The sequence below is a fragment of the Bos grunniens genome, chromosome 11 (genome assembly GCF_055505025.1).
Source record: "Bos grunniens cultivar Pamir isolate PY7600 chromosome 11, Bosgru_T2T1.0, whole genome shotgun sequence".
In the NCBI taxonomy this organism is placed as follows: domain Eukaryota; kingdom Metazoa; phylum Chordata; class Mammalia; order Artiodactyla; family Bovidae; genus Bos; species Bos grunniens.
Window position 1 is genome coordinate 36595300 of NC_141175.1, and position 22517 is coordinate 36617816.

The following is a 22517-nucleotide window of genomic DNA, read 5'->3' on the forward strand; positions in this document are numbered from 1 at the left end:
AGATCGTCACGACCCAGATAATCACGATGCTGTGATCACTGACCTAGAGCCAGACATCCTGGAATGTGAAGTCAAGTGGGCCTTAGAAAGCATCACTACGAACAAAGCTAGTGGAGGTGATGGAATTCCAGTTGAGCTATTTCAAATCCTGGAAGATGATGCTGTGAAAGTGCTGCACTCAATATGCCAGCAAATTTGGAAAACTCAGCAGTGGCCACAGGACTGAAAAAGGTCAGTTTTCATTCCAATCCCAAAGAAAGGCAATGCCGAAGAATGCTCAAACTACCGCACAATTGCACTCATCTCACATGCTAGTAAAGTAATGCTCAAACTTCTCCAAGCCAGGCTTCAGCAATATGTGAACCGTGAACTTCCTGATGTTCAAGCTGGTTTTAGAAAAGGCAGAGGAACCAGAGATCAAATTGCCAACATCCGCTGGATCATGGAAAAAGCAAGAGAGTTCCAGAAAAACATCTACTTCTGCTTTATTGACTATGCCAAAGCCTTTGACTGTGTGGATCACAATAAACTGTGGAAAATTCTGAAAGAGATGGGAATACCAGACCACCTGATCTGCCTCTTGAGAAACCTGTATGCAGGTCAGGAAGCAACACCTAGAACTGGACATGGAACAACAGACTGGTTCCAAATAGGAAAAGGAGTACGTCAAGGCTGTATATTGTCACCCTGTTTATTTAACTTATATACAGAGTACATCATGAGAAACGCTGGACTGGAAGAAACACAAGCTGGAATCAAGATTGCTGGGAAAAATATCAATAACCTCAGATATGCAGATGACACTACCCTTATGGCAGAAAGTGAAGAGGAACTAAAAAGCTTCTTGATGAAAGTGAAAGTGGAGAGTGAAAAAGTTGGCTTAAAGCTCAACATTCAGAAAACGAAGATCATGGCATCCAGTCCCATCACTTCATGGGAAATAGATGGGGAAACAGTGGAAACAGTGTCAGACTTTATTTTTCTGGGCTCCAAAATCACTGCAGATGGTGACTGCAGCCATGAAATTAAAAGACGCTTACTCCTTGGAAGGAAAGTTATGACCAACCTAGATAGCATATTCAAAAGCAAAGACATTACTTTGCCAACAAAGGTTCGTCTAGTCAAGGCTATGGTTTTTCCTGTGGTCATGTATGGATGTGAGAGTTGGACTGTGAAGAAGGCTGAGCGCCAAAGAATTGATGCTTTTGAACTGTGGTGTTGGAGAAGACTCTTGAGAGTCCCTTGGACTGCAAGGAGATCCAACCAGTCCATTCTGAAGGAGATCAGCCCTGGGATTTCTTTGGAAGGAATGATGCTAAAGCTGAAACTCCAGTACTTTGGCCACCTCATGTGAAGAGTTGACTCATTGGAAAAGACTCTGATGCTGGGAGGGATTGTGGGCAGGAGGAGAAGGGGACGACAGAGGATGAAATGGCTAGATGGCATCACTGACTCAATGGACGTGAGTCTGGGAGAACTCCAGGAGTTGGTGATGGCCAGGGAGGCCTGGCGTGCTGCGATTCATGGGGTCGCAAAGAGTTAGACACGACTGAGCAACTGAACTGAACTGAACTGAACTGATGGCAGCAGCATGGGTGGGACTGGCTAGCAGGGGATCTCCTTGCACTGAAGCAAAGGCACAGGATGGGGGAGACTGCCCTCCACGCAGTCCCAGCCTGAGTGATTGACAGCTGTCTCCAGAGTCAGTGCCTGCAAGGCATGCTTTGTCTTCCTCTGAGCCACTTTGCCTCAGGGGACGTCAGGTTTGCAGGCAGCTGAGAAGATTGTCTTGTTGAAAAGTTTACTTTTGTTTTGTTTTTACACCAAAAACATAAACCATGGCTGTTTTTTTTTTGAAGTGCTCTTATTTGCTTATTTTCATTACACAAGAGGAATTGGGTGGGCAGGAGGTGTCTTTAAATAGTCAGTGGCAGGAGTCCTTTTCTTGGGGTGGATGTGGTAGGGGGAGGTCTGCTTAGAGTGCCATGGAGAAGTTTGGAGGACCTTCCGTGTCCTTAAATCCAAGCATAATTATGTCCCTGCTCTGGACCTGATTTTTTTCAGGTCAAAGTGATTCCATCAGCCTTTGGGAGTAAGTCTGGTCTCCTGTCCCAAATGTCAGCTTTCTAATTGCCTTGATTTGGGCTTGCTCTTCCCTGACATGACACTTTTCCTGGTGGTGAGTGATGTGTCTGGGAAGTCAGAGAATGGACCAAAAAAAAAAAAAAAAAAACAACCTAGGAAGCTCTGGGAACTCTACACCTGTCTGTGGGAGACTGGGATCTAGACAGGGCCTTTGTCACTATCAGGCCCATCGAGGTGGGTGGAGGTGGTTGGGGAAAGCAAGAGACAGGCCAGTATGAGCCTGGGCATCTCGTCCCACCCACATTTAGCACATTTCTCCTTCCATAGCAAAGTCACGTGATGAGCAGCATGGACCAGCTGACCAGGACGCTGGACTACTTGCACCAGGAGGTGAGGCTCCCCCAGCTCTGTGGGCCCAGGCACCCAGAACTCCGTCACAGGTGCCTGTAGCAGCCAAGAGAAGCTGCCCTTCTGCGGGTTGGTGGGGTTCAGGTTTTCTTTAAATGGCCTCCAATGGGAGGGGAAACAGACTCCCAAGAAGAAGTCCAAGACCCCAGAGAAAGGGAAGGCATTGGAAGAGCCAGGCTTCTTGCCCTTTTGATGATAAACGGATCAGATATAGAACTGTTTACTCTTGCAAAGGATATTCCTGAGGGACCTCTGGAGAGGAGGAAGGATATAGGCCAGTTCTCCCCTGGGTTCTTGGTGACCTGCTATTTCCTGAGGACTGGCTCTGACTGCGTCTAGGGGGATGATGGCCTGGAGGGACCTTGAGAACCCTCAGAGCTCCACTAAGTGACCAGTGAGAGCACTGCATATCTTGGAAACCCCAGGGGAGCTCTGGGAGAAGAAGAGAGGCTACAGTCCTATTATCACCAGGTCTTGCTGCCCTGTCCATACTGTGGTGCGGAGGCGCCCTGCCCACCATGGGGGATGATGGCACAGCGGCAGGGCTAAAAGCTTTGAACCAAACCCAACCAACCATCTCCCAAAGGGCCTACCTATTTAACAAAGAGAGGCCTAACGTGCTCAACTGGACCCCAAACTAAGCTCAAACCAAGGGTTCCAGAAAGGCCATGGAGCCATGACCCTGACTCTGCAAATGTTCATCTTTTCCCTTGTATCTCCCTAGGTCCCCAAAGCATTTGTGAACCTAGTCGATCTCTCTGAGGCTCTGAGGGGCTCACACTGGCATCAGAAGACTCTGCTTAGGTAAAAAGGGAAGTGGAAGGGGACCAGCATTTGCGGCTTGGTGCCATGTGCCAGGCACTGTGTGAGGCACTTCACGTGCATTAACTGATCCAAGGGATGGAGTTGGAGAGAGGCTAGGGGACATGTGTGTGATCACACAGCCGGTGGGGGCAGAGTTGGGCTGCAGGAGGGGCCTGAGTTAAGGAATGAAATAGTCACTCTAGTTGACGTGGCGCCAGGTGCCCTCCTCCCACCAGAATGACTTGAGAGTTTACAAAACAGCTTGGGCAAAACATCCAGAAGCCAAGACATGTTACTTCAGGACATTGGAGAGACAATTTAGCCTAAGTGGATTTTATTTTCATACAACTTGATCCCCATATATTTCTGAGATGTTTCAGAGAATTTAAACTTTCTGAACCTAAATTTTGAGATTTCTGGCCTTGTACCCAGAAAAGACATCCTTCGTGATGTCCTTGGTGATGGATAGTACTACAGTCCATGGAGTTGCAAAGAGTCGGACATGACTGAGCAACTGAACTGAACCCAGAAAAGAAGTTCACGTAGATAAAGTCAGGACAGGGATGGCTGGAGGTGGTGGTGATGGAAAGGAGAGGAAAGGGGCATTTGAAGAGGAAGAAGGGAGAGGGTTTTAGAGTAGGGGAAGGAAGGAGAGGAGGTGGGCCTCTAGGGGAGGGAGGGAGGCATCAGGAGATGTCTCCATAATGTACTCTTTTTCTCCCCAGTGTGTCCCTCCCATCCTCCCTTTCTTCTTTCCTTACTTCCTTCTTTTTCCTGGACCCTCTGAGACCCCCACCTCATCCCTTCCCTGCTCCCTAAGCAGCTCCCAGTCCCCGCATCCCCATCTTTCCCCAAGGGGCTGCCTGGATGGTCCCAGCACTGCATCCACACTCACTTCTGGCTTGTTTTAACCTGCAGCCCCACGGCCCAGCCCTGCAGGTGCTCAGGGGAGACCTCGCGGCTGAGCAATGTTGTGACCCAGTGGACTTACCAGGTGAGCCCACTCTGAGACACTGGCTGCTGGCTCACAGGGGAGGGTGGTCATAAAAACAGAGGTGTAGGAACAATGAGGGTGCCAGCTTGCTGAGGTGGGACCCCACCTGCTGAAGTCAGGACTGAGAGTCAGGAACCGAAGGCAGCAACTCCTCTTGGGTCACTTCCGGGTGGTGACATGATTTTCCTGGATGTAAAGTGCGGACTACAGTACTGGTTTCTGGGGGGAGAGTAGATGGAAGTGCGAGGGTGGTGGTGGTACCTACAGTTAAAGACGCTGAAGAACTTTGGAGATCACTCCGAGATTGTTTGGTCATCATTACCGCTTATACTGTGGCTGCTGAGCTAGTTTGCCCAGATTAGGCTTGTGCCCCAGACTATAGTCAGGGACAATAGCCCCTGAAGATGTGTATCTAGCTTACAGCAGAGACCCCATGACAGTGTGGGTGGCTCAGCAGAAGCCTTCATCCCCACCAGCAAACAGCACAAAGCACAGCTCCCACTGATACACGTTACCACGATGATTTTTAATCTAAGAAGAAAATTATATCTGTGAAGCTGTGTGGCACTTAACTCACTCAGGAAGGGACAGTTTCTGACGGGGGTCATAGCATATCCCTCTACAGAACTCAGCCCTTGAAGAGAGCATGGGGGCCCTAGCTATGTGCTGGCAGCTGTACACTTCTTGAGCTCTCAGAGAATATATTTCAGGTCTAACTCTGCTATAACCTGATTCTAGCACTTCAGAGAAGAATGAAAACCCAATTTAGTCAATCATAGGGCCCCAAAATATGAGATGAGAGGAGCTTCCAAACAGCATACAAATCAGACCAGCATGGGTGGGTCATTGTGACCGGGGCAGGGGTGAGGGACTTGCTGGGAGCTCCTTGCTGGGACGATGGGAGGTTGGGGCAGGCTGAGCCTTGACGGTACTCCTTTCTTCAGGAAACTTGGGAACGTCTCCTGGCCTCCAGCAAGTACAACGAGCAGGAGTCCTTCGCAGTCGTCTTCCAGCCTTTCTTCTACGAGAGAGCCCTGCCGCCAACCTCAGTGAGTGAGGCCCGGCCCACACCCTCTCCTGCCCCCGCCCTCTCCTCCACAGGAGACCCAGCCCAGGACGTGCAGTCTCAGGGGAAATGCTGCGGTTTTCTCTTATACTCTGGGGCCCATTTCCCCGTGGGGCTGGCTGACCCTGTGAGGTGGGTTCCGAGAGTCAGAGCAGCCTGGAGATAAAGAGCATGGACTTCACACAGACAGCTTCCAGCTCTGGAATGGGCTTCCTCTGTGACCGTGGGCAAGTTGTCTGAACTTTCTTTGCTTTGGTTCCTCACTTGGGATGTTAGGGCCATTGTTAGTAGTCCCTCCTTTAGGGTGGTTGTCAGGGGTGAGTAAATAGGTGTGAGGAACTTCGAACAGCGCCTGGTGTGGAAGCCTTCCGTATCTCTCAGCCACGGTGACTATTCAAGGTGGAATTTCCAGGCACCACGCCACACTCCTCTCTCTGCAGGCTCCTCCACACCCATCCTTACAAGGGAGGATGATTCTAGTTGCTTCCTCACCCAGGTCACTGGACCCATGCCTCTCACCCCAGGAGGCCCGCGACCACAAGCGCTGTGGTGGGTCCAGGCGCGCTCAGCTCCACAAGGTCTCTGATGCCTCTGGGGCTTTAGCACCATGCATCTGGGGCCGTTCTCCCGCCAGGCTCTAGGTTTCTGTTTCCTGGAGTCACTGTGTCCCTCCGGGACTTCTGTCATGTTTAAATAGTGGTTTAGAAAGAGGAGGAGGAGGAATATTAGTTCCCATCCCCCTCCTACTCAGACCACACCTGAATCACTTCTGTGCCACCTGCTCCTTCTGCTCGTTAGTTCAGTGTGTACAACCCCACGATGACAAGTAGCAGCCAGGCGTGTAACCCGCCTCTCCAGGCCCTCACCTCCCAGCCCTGACCCCAGACAGCAGTCCTCTAAGTTCCCAACATTCTTAATGGGGAAGCATGAAGGATCGAGGTGCATCAGGGGCCCCCCATCTCTGCCGGGAGAGCTTCAAGAGTGTGTGGCAGGGCTATCCCATCCCTCGGGGCACACAGGGCTCTTCCTCTGGTTCTCTTTCAGGGGGAGCAGCCATTCCAGGATCCCACCGCTCTCGGCTTGACTCTCTGGAACAGCATGGTGAGTGGCTGGGGGTCCCGGAGCTGCACTGATAACCTGGGGTTTGTTCTGTGGAAGGAGGGGCAGGACTCTGCCGCTGCGCCCGGCCTGCCCACTCGCTGCTGGAGGGGCTGCAGGAACCACGAGGACTCCAGGATGATGGTGATTCTGGGCCACCAGGGGTCCCTCCCACACCTAGTGATGGCCCAGCTGGGACCCCTGGGAGCTTCCCCTCCTCTTCCCAGAAGCTGGGCTGTAGCCCTGACAGTGAGCAGGGCTCCCTGGAAAGCCTCAGTTCCGCTCTTCCTGGAGGCAGGGACACCTCCCTGGAGTCTGTCTGGGAGACTTCACTGGGAGTCAGGCACTAGGGATCAGGCTCACGTAGCCAGTGGGTCTGGGTTTCCCTCACTTCACACTTAAGGACTGTCATGTGGTGCCCAGGGCCCAGGGTGGTGCCTGGGGTGAGCGCAGACTCGAGAGTGATGAAGACCTGGGCTCAAAGCTCTCACGGGCGTGCAAACCTAGGGTCTCAGCTCCCTTTCTGCAAAACCGCTGAGCCGACACATGGTGAGCGTGTGGCTCCCTCCCTACAGTGACCCTTCCTCCTCTGACTGGGACAGGCTTTCTCCAGACTCTGAAGTTTCCCCCAGGGCTGTCTGGGATTCGTCGATGGATGGAATGTTCTGTCAAGACTCTGAGCCTCTCCAGGACACCAGACAGAGACCTGATTTTGCCATTTACTTCTTTCCCCATCCAAGCTGTCTTATTTTTAGAATTCCCAAGACAGAAACGTGGTTTTCTTCTTCCTTGAATTAGAAAAATTTTTCTCTCCATCTCCACGACTGGGGTGCTGTGCTGAGTCCATGAGCAGCTGCAGTTGGATGTGTGGTAGCCGATGAGACAGGGAGGGGCAGGGCCGGCCCAGGCAGCCCGGGTCCATGGAGTCACACCAGCCTTCAGAGGAAGCATTTGATTTCTTTGGATGAGGACCCTTTTTAGTGGGCCTGACCCCTGGGCGAGATATTCCCCGGAAAACCACTTTGCTGCTGATCTCCTGTGAAGGGCCAAGGAAAGTGACTGGTCCTGCACAGGCTGCCCTCCCCTGTCCTCTCTCTGGGGGAGGAGAGCTGATGCTTTAAGCTCAGCCAAACCTCTCTCCTCCCCAGGAGCCCAGAGGGGAACAGAAGGTCTCGCATTCAAGACCAGGGACTGGGACCTAGTTGGTGTCCCGGGGCTTTGAGGTGGAGATGGCTTTCCTAGGTGGGCAGTTACCTGCCCAGCCCAAACAGTAACCATTTCCCAGCGAGAGGCCTCACGCTTCCTGGAGCTGTCACTAGGAGAGAAGTGTATCCCCAGGAAGGTCTGTGCCCTTCTTCCTCTGGGGTGAAATGACAGGCTATCACACCATCTCACTCCCAGAGCAAGCACAGCTGCCAGAACACACCGACAGTGCCTGCAGGCCTGGGGTTATTTATGAGAAATCAGGGCAGTAACAGGTTTCAGGAAAGGGCACCGGCTAACAAGCCAGAAAACCTAGGTTCGGGTCCAGCTGTGCTTTTGGTTGTTTCTTGAGGTGCATCACGTGGTCTTTCTGGGCCCCATTTTCTCTCCTGGCCAGCCTCAGAAGGCCTTGGAAAATACAGGAGCATTCTCCCTTAGGTTCTCCCCTGTGTCCTCTCAGGGACATGGGGAGACCACGAGCCTCCCTTCCTCTACCTCTGTGCCTCTCTGCTGTGTTGGACCCCACCGAGACCACAGAGTTGTCAAAGCCAGTTTTGTCCATCATGGCCAGATTTGCAGACCCACAGAGGCCCGAGAGAGGGCCACCCTCTTGCTTGGGGAGCAGAGAGGAGCCAGCAGAATTGCTATGACCACAGAGGCCCGGATTCTATCGCTTCTCTCCTTGGCCTCGCCCCAGGACACAACAGTGGGGCTGGCTGAGCCAACCACGCGTTGTCTGCTCCCCTGGCTGAGCTCAGGATGGGTGTGAGCTCTGAGAGTTGGTAAAGGAAAACCCCACACACCTAGCACCATCCCAGCTGAATGAACCACTCAGATGGAAGTTAAGCTCCTGACACAAAGCAGAGGAGGATTTGTGTTTGGGATGTAATTCATTCCCAGGCCCTTCCTGCCTCCCCGGTAAATTCTGATAATTCTTATACAACAGTAGTGTTGACGAGACCCACCTGTGGGGGCTCAGTTGCCAGATCCAGTGGCCACGGACCCCCACCTTATGCCAAGCCCTGTGCTAGTGTTAGAATCTCAGGGCAGAGCAAGAAGGCTGGGGAATGGCTCCCAGTGGAGTGGGAGTCTCAAGAGCATGTCTGAGGTCATCCCCCTGCACCTCCCACACTCCAGTTCATCGTGGGGGCAGGGAAGCCAACGCACAGGAGACGCAAGCGATGAAAGTACTGAAGGGCGACCAAGAGCAGAGACCAGCATCAGTGTCCCTGGAGTGCGTGCATGTGTGTGCAGTGTGGGGTGGTGGGTGGAGGGACACATGAGTGTCCTTTTGATGGAGCAAGTCATTTTCCATCCTGAGGATGGAGGGCCAGAGCAGGTGTAAAAGGAATTAATGGCAGCAGGAAGGATGTAGGTGATGGATAAAGAGACATTTCAGTTCAGTTCAGTTCAGTTCAGTCACTCAGTCGTGTCCGACTCTTTGTGACCCCATGAATCACAGCACACCAGGCCTCCCTGTCCATCACCAACTCCCGGAGTTCACTCAGACTCACATCCATTGAGTCAGTGATGCCATCCAGCCATCTCATCCTCTGTCGTCCCCTTCTCCTCCTGCCCCCAATCCCTCCCAGCATCAGGGTCTTTTCCAATGAGTCAACTCTTCGCATGAGGTGGCCAAAGTACTGGAGTTTCAGCTTTAGTATCATTCCTTCCAAAGAGACATTTAGGACAAGATTATTCATGCAGATGGGTTTATTGAGAAAACCTATGAATCTTCCTTTGGAGTCCTTAAAAAAATTAGGCTCTGTGATATCCATTTGACTAAAATAATCATGATGTGGTTTTCTCAGTGTTTCTCTCCAGATTCTATCATTGATTAAATTCTTGAAAGATTGGAGAAATCAGGCCAGTTTGACTTCAGGCCACCAAGCCAGGCCCACTGAACACTTCCTTTCGGAGCAGTCCTGAACCTTATGGTTGGGACTCCCACACTTAGAAGTGTCCACCATTAGAATAAAACTGAAAGGAGCTGAGGAGCCCTGTTCTTCCTCCAGCCCCTGAGTGAAAGGTTGCCACTCCTTTGCCAAAAGGTTAATTACACCCTTTTATCTGACCTGGTCCGTTTGGGTGACAAGCCAATCCCAAGAAGGGTAAAGTTCTTTCCTGTTCACTGGGCACAGATGCTAGGATAAGATACTGCTGAGGAGTCTAAAAGGCCTCTTGCAAGATGGCAGAGCCCATGACTGAGCCAGACAGGGGAATCCGTCCCACAGTCTACTGTCTCTCGTGTCCCTTATCGGGGTCCCTGGGGAGGGAGTAGCAGGCTGGGGTGCCCTAGGAGCCCAGCCCCTTGGGGCAGCAGTGATGGCAGCAAACACGAGGTTTCCAAGTAGTAGAAGTGCGGGCAAGAGAAAATCTACGATCTCTCAAAGCCACTGCATTTTTCTCTTAAGTGTTTACAAAGGTATATATGTGTGTGTGTGTGCATTCTAAGTTGCTTCAGTCATCTCTGACTCTTTGCGACCCTTTGAACTGTAGCCTGCCAGGTTCTCTGTCCATGGGATTCTCCAGGAAAGAATACTGGAGTGGGTTACCGTACCCTCTTCCAGAAAATCTTCCCGACCCAGGGATCAAACCCATGTCTTTTACATCTACCTTCATTAGCAGTCAAGATCTTTACCACTCGTGCCACCTGGGAAGTCCCTTACAAAAGTACCGTGAACATTTTAAAATAACAGAAGGAGCTTAAAATTCCTCCTCCATTGAATTCTCCAACTGCCTTCATTTTCTCATCTTCCCTCCAGTGAATTTCCCCGAGTGGATCCTCCGCTGCTCTCCCTGTGGATACACCACACACTTTTCGCTACGTCGCTTTTTGCTATGTCAGATAGGCTTCAGTCATCATTTAAGTAGCTGTCTCTATCAGTGCTGATACCACTATCACTGTTCCTGAAATGCAGACACTTTCTCTAGTTGTTAGCGTGGGGCCGTGCTGTGCCCCATGCCCCTGCACCTCTGTGTCCCAGGTAGGAACACGGGGCTTGCCAGGTGACCAAGGGTTTCATTCATTCCCTGCTGTTTTACACCGTGTATTTGCCTTTCCTTCCCATTCCTATTCTCCTCTCAGAGAGAAATGTAATCAGGGAGCCAGGCAGCAGCAGGGCAGCAAGGACGGGGTACAGGAAGTCAAGCAGAACAAATAACCAGCTGCTGGAAGGTCAGGAAGCCTGCATGAGAGTGATTCGACTTGATCTGGACACCCAGGTCCTCATGTCAGTTCAGTCTCTCTGGTGTTCAGTTTCCCTGTCATAACAGTGGGCTGGGAATCCGTGGTTCCTCTCCTGCAATGGAACTCAAGTTGTTGTTCAGTCGTTCAGTCATGTCCGACTCTGCGACCCCATGGACTGCAACATGCCAGGCTTCCCTGTCCTTCACTGTCTCCCTGAGTTTGCTCAGACTCATGTCCATTGAGTTGATGATGCCATCCAATCATCTCATCCTCCGTCACCCCCTTCTCCTCTTTCCCTCACTCTTTCCCAGCATCAGGGTCTTTTCTGATAAGTCGGCTCCTCACACCAGGTGGCCAAAGTATTGGAGCTTCAGCATCAGTGCTTCCTATGAGTCTTCAGGGTTGATTTCCTTTAGGATTTACTGGTTTGATCTCCTTGCTGCTGAAGGGACTCTCAAGAGTCTTCTCTAGCATCACAGTTTGAAATCATCGATTCTTTGGTGCTCTGCCTTCTTTATGGCTCAACTCTCACATCCATAACTGACTATTGGAAAAACCATAGCTTTGACTAGATGGTGTTCAGTTCTCTCTGGTGTTCAGTCTCCCTGAAATAGGAGCAGTGGGCTGGGCATTGGTGTTTCCTCTCCCGCAGTGGAATTCAGCTTGAGCGGACATCAGAATCCCTGGAGGACTTGATAAAACACAGGGAGCTGGGCCCCACCCCAGGGCTGGGGGCTGGGAAGTGGCATTTCTAATGTGTTCCCAGCTGATGCTGCCCGCCCAGGGTCACACTCTGAGAAACACAGGGCGAATGAGCTTCTCTCAGTGGTACCCTAGGATGCTGCCACCTGTGTAAGACTTTGCTGTTCTAAATATTACCTTCTATTCCAGATGCAACCAGCAGGACAGAAAGATGAACCGTTCAGTGCAAAAGAGAGAAGGCCTCTGACATGTCCCTCCCAGGTAGGCAAGGACTGGAGGGGGCGGAGGTGGGGGGGCGGATCTCCTACTGAGTTGGGAAGAATGGCGGGGTCATAAAGAAGTGGGCTTTGCTGTGAAAGTGGGTCTCACCTGGATGAGACATTAGCCCCATTAGAGTCATGGATCTGTTCTTCTGGGCCTGGGCATACCTAAGGTTTATACCTGTGGGCCAGGAGAACTGTTTTAATAGAACTCAGGCCCCTTGCATACCTATGCAGGGCATAGGAACAAAGCCACAGCTCACCTGGCCCCAGATGCCAAGATGGGTGTCTTAAATATGTGCTCAGTGTATAGTAGGTGTAGAATTAATGTTGATTAATAAATTAATTTTTAAAATGACAACGTAAATGAGTAGAATTCCTCTTATCACGTAATGCTGGTCAAATTTTTGGCTTTCTTGATGAATTGGTAAGTTTTTTGTTACTGGACTGTAAGAACTATGCAATTCATCACATTTTTCTCTTGGCCTTGGCTCTCAGGAAACTTTAAGTTCTCTTTTCATGGAAATATACCTACTGCGTCTGGTGGCATGAACCTCAGATAGAGAGCAAGAGATGCTGACTGTAGCAAATGGGAAATTTCAAAGTGTTAATGAACTCCTGCAGGGAACTAGTGGGCAGTACAGAGAAGAAAAGCCAGAGGATGGTTTTCTCATCATTTAAAGGATGGTATGAATGCTTCAAACTGGCCAAAGGCATTGCTGGATGATAAGACCTGATGGTTCAAGGATATGGATTCTTGGATCATGGTTACAATACATTATCTTTCTCTGCAGGAGAATCCCTATCTGTTCACCTACAGGAACAGCAACTATCTGCCCAGGATGCTAAAGCCCCAGGTGAAGACTGAGGTACGGAGAGGTGTTCTATGATTGACAAACATGCAAATGAACCAGGGGCAGCCGCCTGATGAGTCTTTAGAAGCTTCCGAGGGGTTCTTTATGTCCTGGACCCCCGGGGGCAGGCTGGAGAGGGTGAAGGAACACGTGTGTGGGTGTCCCCTAGGTGCTTGAAGCAGGGCTGCCCTCCAACTCCATCTTTAAAATGATCTTGGCAACCAGCGTCCCGTGGCTTCACTGGGTATGCTGGGGGCTCAGTGCTGCCAGCTTCCTGTCTATTTTGATGTGAGGCAAGAATCTTTGTATATGATTGTGCTCAGTCATGTCCGAATCTTTGTGACCCTATGGACCATAGGCCACCAGTCTCCTCTGTCCATGGGATTTCCTAGGCAAGAATACAGAAGTGGGTTGCCATTTCCTCCTCCAGGGGATCTTCCCAGTCCAGGGATCGAACCCATGTCTCTTATGTCTCACGCATTGGCAGGCAGGTCCTTTACCACTAGCGCCACCTGGGAAGCCCTAAAAATCTTCACTCTCCTCAAATCTCTGACAAGTCCTTTTAGACTCATCCGAGCCCTTAATCTGAAGAGAAAGTCAAGAAAAGACAGGGAAATGGGGTGAGATCTGAAAGCAGTCAACATGGAAGTCCGCAGCCGTCAGCCACCCCTTAGGGGCCGCCTCACACTCACTCACGTCTTCCTTATGACTTATCTCATGAGTCTTTTTCTAATACTTCCTGTTGAGATTAGATAGGGCACTCCACAGTCCTCTGTGGACACAAGAAACACTTGAAGGCTGTCATCCTCCTTCTCAGAGGACCGGGGACCAATGTGGGTTGAGATGAATTCAGTCCTAGCTCCGCCCCTGTCTCCCTATGGATAAAAGAGGGTGCAGTTTGCTCTGAGTGGTGAAGGCAAAGCTGATGGCCAGGGCCTGCATCGCAAAGCCCCAGAGATAACAGTGTGCAAGACTTGATTTATCAACTCATCCCACACTTTCTCACTAACATCGCAGCAACAAGGATACATCTAAGAGTCAGTATGGCTCAGTGAGTTGAGCGAGTGGGCTCTGGCTTCAAATCCAGACTCTTCCTATTACTGGCTCTGTGTCAGCAGGCAAAGTACTCAACCGCTCTGTGCCTTGGTTTTTCAAATCTGGTAAATGATGAGAGTCATCATCCTACTTCATAGAAGTGTTAAATGGTAATAAGTTATAAAGTATAATGCACATTTAACAGTATCTACCGGGCCATGAGTTTTATATAAGAGGGAGCAATACAGCCCTTCAGGATACACTTACTGAATACCAGCCATGTACCACTAGCATGCAGGCTCCGTGAGGGCAGGGGCTCAGGGCGGGTATCTCGTCACTGTCAGCTGAATGAGTGGGTGGATGAAGACCAGGTATAGGAGATAAAGATACAAATAGTCTAGCGGGGTCAGCCAGCAGTGGCAGCACAATGTACCAAGCGCTGTGAGGTTTCCATGGGTATTCTGAGAACACAGCTGGACAGCACATGACAGGAGGGAGCCGAGAAGGCTTCCCCAGGGCTCCCACGACCTCAGCCTTGGGGGTGATAAGGCACAGCCAGGTAGGTGGGTGGGAGAAGGGAAACAGGGAGAGGGAAGAGGAAAGAAAGGGCAGAGGTGGGCATGGGGCAGAGACACGGAGGGGACAGAGAGCTAGGTGGGCGGTTTGGAACGTCGAGGGCCTCCTAGGCCATGCCAAGGAGGATGGACTATACTGCTGTTAGTACAGAGTAGAAACATGCTTATTTAACCAACAAGCATTTACTGAGCTTCTACTGTGCAGTGTTATAGGCTCTGGAAACACAAGAATCAAACAGACAAAAATTCCTGATTTCACTGAGAATTTGGGCAAGGGAGTGATTTTTATGTTGAGAGAAAAAGAGTCCTCTGAATGGATTCAGAAGGCTAAGGAGGAAGCCTACAGGCCAGCAGCAACGATGCTGAAGAATACAGCCATATTTTAGAAAGAAGTGATGAAGCCTGAAATTAGGCTGTGGGACTAGAGAAGAGGGGCAGGCCTGGGAGCAGCTGGAAGGGGTTTTGTGGACACTCGGTGTGAGTGTTGAAGGAGAGGGACAACTCCTAAAAGATGCCCGGGTTTCTGTATTAAGTGGTATCTCCCCAGTAGAGGCACACTTTTCACCCAGTTTCTTACATGGAAGAACCATTTCTTATTATTTCTCCTTGTGTCTCCTTTCAGGTGAGAGATGGAGTGGAAATCAGGTGCTCTGACAAGGATCCCTCTGACACGGTTCCCACCTCAGGTACACTGCTCAAGTCCAGTCATTTGTAAACTCATGTGAGGTCTAAACCCATCACAGTAAGAGTAGCCTTAGGATGTCAATCCCCACAATCTGAGATACACCTGAGAGGTTTTCAAGGCCATCCAGTTCTGTGTGTGTACTTGTAAGTTCATGCCTGTATTTGATTATTCTTTAACAAAAATGTGATAACATTATCAGAAAGCATTTATCAAGCATTAGCTGTGTACTAGGCCATGCTCTGCGAAGGGCCCGGTGTCGGGTGAGTGAGCTGATGTCATTGTTCCCGCTGGGAAGCCTCGATGAGGCAGATTTGTTCTGTGAAAAGCAGAACTACCTTCCTCGATGAGGCAGATTTGTTCTGTGAAAAGCAGAACTACCTTAAGCAGGAAGCAAAAAGTCCCCACTCTAAGTAGAGCCGTGTCGGGGTGTACTCAAACACCGCACAGCACAGGGAACCACAGAGTCTCACACACGTGCCGTTTTCACTACTTCTTGGTATTTTCAAAATGACTATTGCTGGGTCATGAAAGTGAGACTCACGGAACATTCTAGGCAGAGACCTTCCCAAAGAGGGGCTGCCGAAGGGCTGAACCTTTTCCTCCACATGAGTCAGCCTGGGGGTGATAGCTGTGTGCACAGGACCCTGGAAGGTCCCGGGTCGGAGGATGTGGTAGCCCACATGACTTACAACCTCAGCCTAGGAGCATCTCTGCAACTGTGCAGTGGGTTCTCGTGCGTCCCGGGGAGTGACTGGGTGTTCATTGATTTGTTCCCTTGTTTACTCATCTATTAGATGATTGTTGAATGCCTCCTACGTGCCTTCCAGAATAGAAAGCAAAGTTTGGAGATGTCACGGTATGCAAATCTTTGTGGGCAGGTTGTCTCCTTTTGCTGAGTGTTAGTAGAAAGTAAGTGTCAGCTTGCCCTTCAGGCCTGTCTTAGCTCTATACACTCTAATCAAGCCAAGTGACTGGCAAGTAAGTTAAAAATCTTCTCATGGAACACTTCAGTGTGTAACTGGCTCTTGACTAAGTTGCAGAAGAATGGAATAGGTGATAAAAGTCTTAAACACACACAGCATCTTTATGCTTTTTCCCCATATTAGTGACAGCCTCTTCCTGTTGGTTAGTTTGCTAGCAGAATTTTAGTAACAAATTATTAGAAACAAATTATTAGCTTCATATGCAGGCTCCCCAATAGCAAAAGCTCAAAGATGTATGTGTATATGTATATTACATATGTGTGTAATATATATACGCATATGTAAGATGTATGTAATATACATGTAATGTGTATGTAATATACATACGTATGTATGTATACACATGTGTCTGTACATATATGTGTGTGTATCATATGTATGTTTGTATAAGGAGAGGGAGGGTGGTGTTTGTTTTAATAGCCATACTCTCTACAGTGAAATGATATCTGTCCTCTTTTAACCTTATCATTCTAAAAGGATGGTCTGTAAAGATTTTGCAATCTGTCCAGATTATGTTCCTATCACAACAGTGATAAGCAAGCAATCCATTAGAGCATATCTGAACATCTGAAAGCCAAATGAAACATGAACCTCTCCTTTATCCCCTGACCCTGGAGATGGTCCTGTTTATTGGCACTTGAAGATGTAAGCACAAGAAATCTCGAGACCATGAGATATGAGATGCTCTGTGTTTGGATAAGCAGATGGACAGATACAGGCATCCTTGATCTAACCAAGTAGGCCTGGGAACAAAACGTGGCACTGGCCTACTGGGTGGTGGTACTCAAGGGCTAATACTGGGTTGGCCCCTCTGAGTACCCACCTAAAATGCGTCATTTCGAAAAAGGGCCACAGCTAACTGGACAAAAATGAAAAACACATTTCATTACTGCACTTGATATCTGATTGAACATTTTAATCACATGTGTGGCTATTGGGACAGGAGAAAGACTTACACCGGGTCACGCTATTATCACCCTCGATAATTGTCACATTTCTGATGAGGTCATTCACCCTTCTGGAGACCATGTTTACAATTTCTAATTGAGATGAAGGCATCTGATATGTACTTCTAAGAGCAGATCATCTATCTTTAAATCGCCAGTGACTCAGCACATGGTGGGAGCCTGATAAACGCTTGTTGAACTTATCTTTATTGCAGAGAATTTCTGCTTCAGCAAATCAAAAATTCCCAGGGTTGAAAAAGATCCTAAAAACCCATTGCACCAAACTGCCTTCCATTAAGACAATTTTCCCCTGAAACTATCTTACCAAATAACTGTTTTACCTTCAGAGTTATTTTCAAAAACCTTCTTTGTAGTCCCCTTTTCTAATGTCTCTCTCAAGCCAATCCACCAGTACACCCAGCTAATGAACAAATGATAATTTCAAAATAAGATACTGCCTTCATCAACAGGCCACAGCCCCTGGCCGCCCAGGTGCCTCACATCACTCCATCTGGAGCCCGTAGGTGATGAACCTCTTCTGCTGATCTGTGGGGTTTGGGATGAGATATGTAGAGCTGATGTAAGTAATTTTTATTGCCCGTTGCTATTTGGTAGCATGAATAAGTGAATGCATGCATGCACACTTCTAGTTTTCTCCTTCTGGTCAGTGGGCTGTGGCTTGTGTTCATGCTCAGTCATTTCTGACTCTTCATGCCCCTATGGTTTTCAGTGTGTACATAAAATTTATTGAATGCTACCTCCTGTGGGCTTTATAACTTCATAAGAACTTACATCATTTTGTATTACTTCATGGCCCTGTCCATAAGATCATTGGGATAAGTTAAAAAAAAAAAAATACAATGGGCCTTGAGGATGACTTAAGGTTTTCCCAGTGAGAAAAGGGGTAGCATTTTGTAAACAAAAGAGTGGCAATAAGGAGCCAGAGAGGGCACAGGCTGTCTATTGAAGTTGGCTATCTTGAAGTCAAGCTGCTAATTCCATGCAAAGGGGGAAAATTCATAGCATTTGAAAGTAGAACAAAGTTAATTCTATGCCACTGTCACCAATAGTATAAATTAGAACAAGTCATTTCTAAGTCCCTGACGTCATTTATTGAAAACGAGCAATTCCAGCGCTGATATTGAAAAGGCCAAGGCTGCAGCCCTGTGACTACCAGGGGCTTCGCTTCACTGTGAGTCAGTGGTGAGCTGTCCTGTGTGCATCCTGAAGCTGTTTCTAGAGTCACCACATGTTCATGAGTCTTGGGACCTAACTAGCCTGTGACTAGGAAGTCATGATGCCCCACAGGGAATAACAGCCTGCCTGTCTCCTGGCGGTGCAGAGGTTAAAGCATCTGTCTGCAATGTGGGAGACCTGGGTTCGATCACTGGGTTGGGAAGATCCCCTGGAGAAGGAAATGGCAACCCATGCCAGTATTCTTGCCTGGAAAATCCCATGGACAGAGGAGCCTGGTGAGCTACAGTCCACAGGGTAGCAAAGAGTCGGACACGACTGAGTGACTTCACTTTGTTCCCTTGGCGGGACCCACCTACTGAACAAATTCAAACTCTCCCCAAGACACTTGGATGAATGTATTTCCCTTCCCTGCAGTTTCCATCATTTAGAGCTTCAAGAGCTATAAAGTCTCTGATACAGAGCCTCTTAGCCTTTAATTCAGCTGGACACATTTCTTGAGCTCCTATGTGCCAGTCACATATTTTTTCATATAAACTCATGCCAAAGCACTTCAAAGACAGAAACATAGATTAACCTGGGCCAGCAGTTTACCACCACTGCAAAAGTCCTGATATAAGTCCCTAAAATCTGAGAGCAAAGGGTTGGGCAGCTCTAGCTGACAATTGAGAGAAAGTTGGTTTTTCAGATTATAGCCCCAGGTAGTTTAAGAACTCCCAAGCGTCAAAGCTTCTCCCTGCCGTTCCTTTTGTGTTCAGTGGGCACTTTCCCCATTCTGTTCTCTAGTCAACCATTTTCTGGTAATTCGTGATCTTTCATCATAGTTTAGATGGCCTTCTGATAAGAGGCCCCTTCTGTAAAAATTTTGATGAGTTAACAATATGTTTATCAACTTCTTTCGAGGTGATGGACTATCTGTACCAGATAATGTTTAGGCTAATCAGCCCACACAAATTTAATCTTATCTCTGAAGAATTCTCTCCCCAAGGAGAGCAATTGCTAAAGTGCTTTGCTGTGGTTCCAGGCTGTGTCTTTATCATATATGATGATATTAACAAAATTCAAATCGAGGTTTCCAGAATAACAAACCAATGAAATGTGTGTGCAGGGTTCTATTTTAATAAGATCCCAGATGAGTCAAACTTCTTCCATCTCTATTTGGTTCTTTTGGTTTATTATCTCTTATAGGTCATTTCTTACAGAATGACCAACAGGAAGCCACTCCTTCCAATATACATATCAAGCTATATACATGTATGTACACACACAGATGTGGACATACATGAGCACACATGTATGTGTGTTTCCTTTCTGCCTGCTACAAATTTAGGAGGCAGAAATGGACAGCTTCAGCCACCCCTTTAGAATACTGTAATGTGCTTTCAAAGCAAATCTCTCATCTCCTCCACATTTTACCAGCCCCAAAGATTTCCCCTAACCTTTGCACACTAGTTAGTGTTCCCAGAATTCACTGTATTACACATTATGGCAACAAGAATACGGTGATTGGCCATCATCATCAGAAGCTAAAATAAACCCTCTAGAGTTGAGGAGAGGAGGTCTTATTTTTCATTTTGTTGCCTTTTTTACCCAGAGCCTGATTTCTTTGAGAAGAGGTCATTTCAGAGTTCTCAGGCTCAGCCCCGTGGATGTGTGCTAATGTCTGCAGCTGGCTTTGTGATTTGATATTGTTCTTCTAACCACAGAGCCTTGGGCCCACCCGAGACCTACAAAATCAGCAACTCTGAGGGTGGGGACCAGCCATCTGTGTTTTAACAAGCTCTCCAGATGATTCTGATGCATGCTCAAATTTGAAGACCACTAATCTCTATATTTTGCGTACACACATTCACAGCTATGCATGGTTCAGTTTGCATGCTGTCATAGGAAAGAAGCAGGGACTTTTACTTTTCCAATGAGAGCAAATTCTCAGTGGGAGCAACAGTTCCCATAGGCGGACAGCATAGAAGTCGGGTAGACAAGATGTCTCCATGGAGGGAGCAAGACCTGGAGACCCCTTTGAATGTTGTTTCCGCTGAATGTGAGCACAGCTTCCCATGCAGATGTGATCATACAACATGCTGATGAGTGGAGTAGACTCTAGGTTGTCAGGTGGTGTTGAAAGCATCTTCTGCGTTTCACCGCCCTCATCATAGAGTGACTTGGTAAAGAAGGGCTGTTGAGAGAACCTTCTAGAAGATAGATTTTAGTTTATTTATCTTAAGCAGTGGCTCACTGAAATGAAAGGTTTCTTTCCCTGTTGGAGTAGTGGGCTACTCCCTGGTTATAAATGCTACATTAGACTTCTTCCAAGGCTGAAAGGTAATTGACCAGTTAGTGCAGCATCACACAGCTAGAGACCATGGAAGGCACATCTGAGGAAAGACGGAGCTGTGTCAAAGTCGGGGTGACTATGGGAGGAGGCACTCCAGGGAAGTGGGAGATATAAGGGGGAGTAGGAGGTGAGCTTGTGATTTGACGAAGGAATAGACCAAAGGTGGTATACCCACACAATAGGATATTAGCCATAAAAAAGAACGAGGTGCTCGCAGCTGCTACAACATGGGGAGCCTTGAAAACATCATGCAGAGTGGAGGAAGCCAGACACACAGGTCGCATTTTGTATGATTCTATTTATATGAAATATCCAGAATAGGTAAATCCATAGGCAGAAAGCAGACAGTGGCTGTCACAGGCTGGAGGGAGGGAAGAGTGACTGGCTTAGTAGGTACAGGTCTCCCTTGGGGGTGATGACAATGTTTTGGAACTAGATAGAGGTCATGGTTGCACAACTCTGGAAATGTACTAAAGGCCATGGAATTGTTGACTTTAAAGTGGTTAATTTTATGTCATGTGATTTCGCCTCTGTTTTTTAAAATAGTCAATAGTATAAAGGCATTTCCCTTTTCATTTCAGAAAAACTGAGCTGAATTTTTTCTAATAAAAATAAAATAAAATAAAATATTTTATCCCAAATATCAACAGATCCTAGCATAGATGAAGTATAGGTTTCACCTCCACTGCAACCCCTTCCTTACTCCCAGATCAGGTCATCAAGGACTGTTTACACCCTGAGGATAACTGTCCACCTGTGGCATCAGGTTCACCCAATACCAACAGCTGCCCCTCTGAAAGTGGGGCCACCTTCCAGCTCCCCAACCCTGTGCCCAGGCACCCCAAGGAGGAGACTGGCAGTCAGGCTCCGCAGCTGCTACTGCTGGGCTTTAAGACAAGGATGGGCGTTTAGCATCTTTGTCCAAACGGAATTTCCCTACTTTGTGTTAGTCTTCCTAGAACATTCTTCCCTGATTCAGAGGAGACAGGAAGCCCATCTTCTGTTCATCTTTGCATTCAGTTCACAGGCTGAAGCTGGCTGACATCAAGGTCATCGGAGCCCTGGGCGACTCACTCACGGTGAGTTATGGATGGTGGAAGGAAGGGCAGGAGAAGAGGAGATCTTGGTTAATAGGAGAATCTCACTTTGAGCCCTTAGAGCTGCCATCATCCATGCAACCTCAGTCCCTCTCCACCCCCCTGCTGCTGCTGCTGTTGCTGCTGCTGCTAAGTCGCTTCAGTCATGTCCGACTCTGTGCGACCCCATAGACGGCAGCCCACCAGGCTCCCCTGTCCCTGGGATTCTCCAGGCAAGAACACTGGAGTGGGTTGCCATTTCCTTCTCCAATGCATGAAAGTGAAAAGTGAAAGTGAAGTCGCTCAGTCGTGTCCGACCCTCAGCGACCCCATGGACTGCAGCCTACCAGGCTCCTCCGTCCATGGGATTTTCCAGCAAGAGTACTGGAGTGGGGTGCCATTGCCTTCTCCATCCACCTCCCTATCCACCCTGGAATCCAGCATTCCCTACTGGCGTTGAGTTTTCCACTGCCATTCTAACCTCATCTTTCTTCTCCTAACGTTGGATTGAAAGAGAGAGCAGGAAGTGGGGGGTCCAGAGGGGCCCCCTGAGATAGAAGTGACCCGGCCCAGACCACACAGCCTGTCGGTGGTGGGGTGGAACAGTTTGAGGTCTCCTGCTCACGGTGTAGGGCCCCTTCAAAGACCAGATGCTTTGTTCTGTCTGTAGGAAAGCTAAGGGATCATGCCAAGGGCCACGCGATAATGCAACAGGAACTAGTACTAATGGAGGGGATGAAAAACCAGGGTCAGTGGAAGAGACAGAAATACTAAAGATGATCCAGCCTGTGTCTGCAACTGCCCCGTGGTGACTTCCCAGTCCCCACAAAGAGTGATCCAGAAAAAGCAGAATCAAGTCCTTAGAGAGCCGGGGTGGGAAGTGAGGGTCCCTGCTTCTGGCCCACAGCAGCTCATTACAGAGGAGTCCAGCTTCTGTTCTCTGGGTCAGTAAGGTCAAGGGGGTCCAGCTGAATTTCCCCCCAACTACCAGCTGAGACCTTTCATGCCTGTGGCCTGTTCCCA

The 22517-nt window shown here is 48.8% G+C and overlaps 1 protein-coding gene across 4 annotated transcripts in view; it reads left to right on the top strand.

The window, feature by feature from the left end:
- PLB1 (phospholipase B1) overlaps nt 1-22517 on the top strand; it is a 132681-nt gene that overhangs the window by 47382 nt on the left and 62782 nt on the right. For 2 of the 4 annotated variants that reach the window (XM_086326125.1, XM_086326128.1), the window contains exons 11-19: nt 2413-2475; nt 3218-3297; nt 4216-4291; nt 5236-5340; nt 6402-6458; nt 11740-11811; nt 12605-12679; nt 14897-14960; nt 21439-21497. In XM_086326125.1, coding sequence (XP_086182251.1) covers nt 2413-2475; nt 3218-3297; nt 4216-4291; nt 5236-5340; nt 6402-6458; nt 11740-11811; nt 12605-12679; nt 14897-14960; nt 21439-21497 — 651 coding nt within the window. Of the gene's footprint in view, nt 1-1293; nt 1463-1956; nt 2093-2412; nt 2476-3217; nt 3298-4215; nt 4292-5235; nt 5341-6401; nt 6459-11739; nt 11812-12604; nt 12680-14896; nt 14961-21438; nt 21498-22517 lie in introns of those variants that run through there. The other 2 variants (XM_086326126.1, XM_086326127.1) reach the window with 2 other exon arrangements.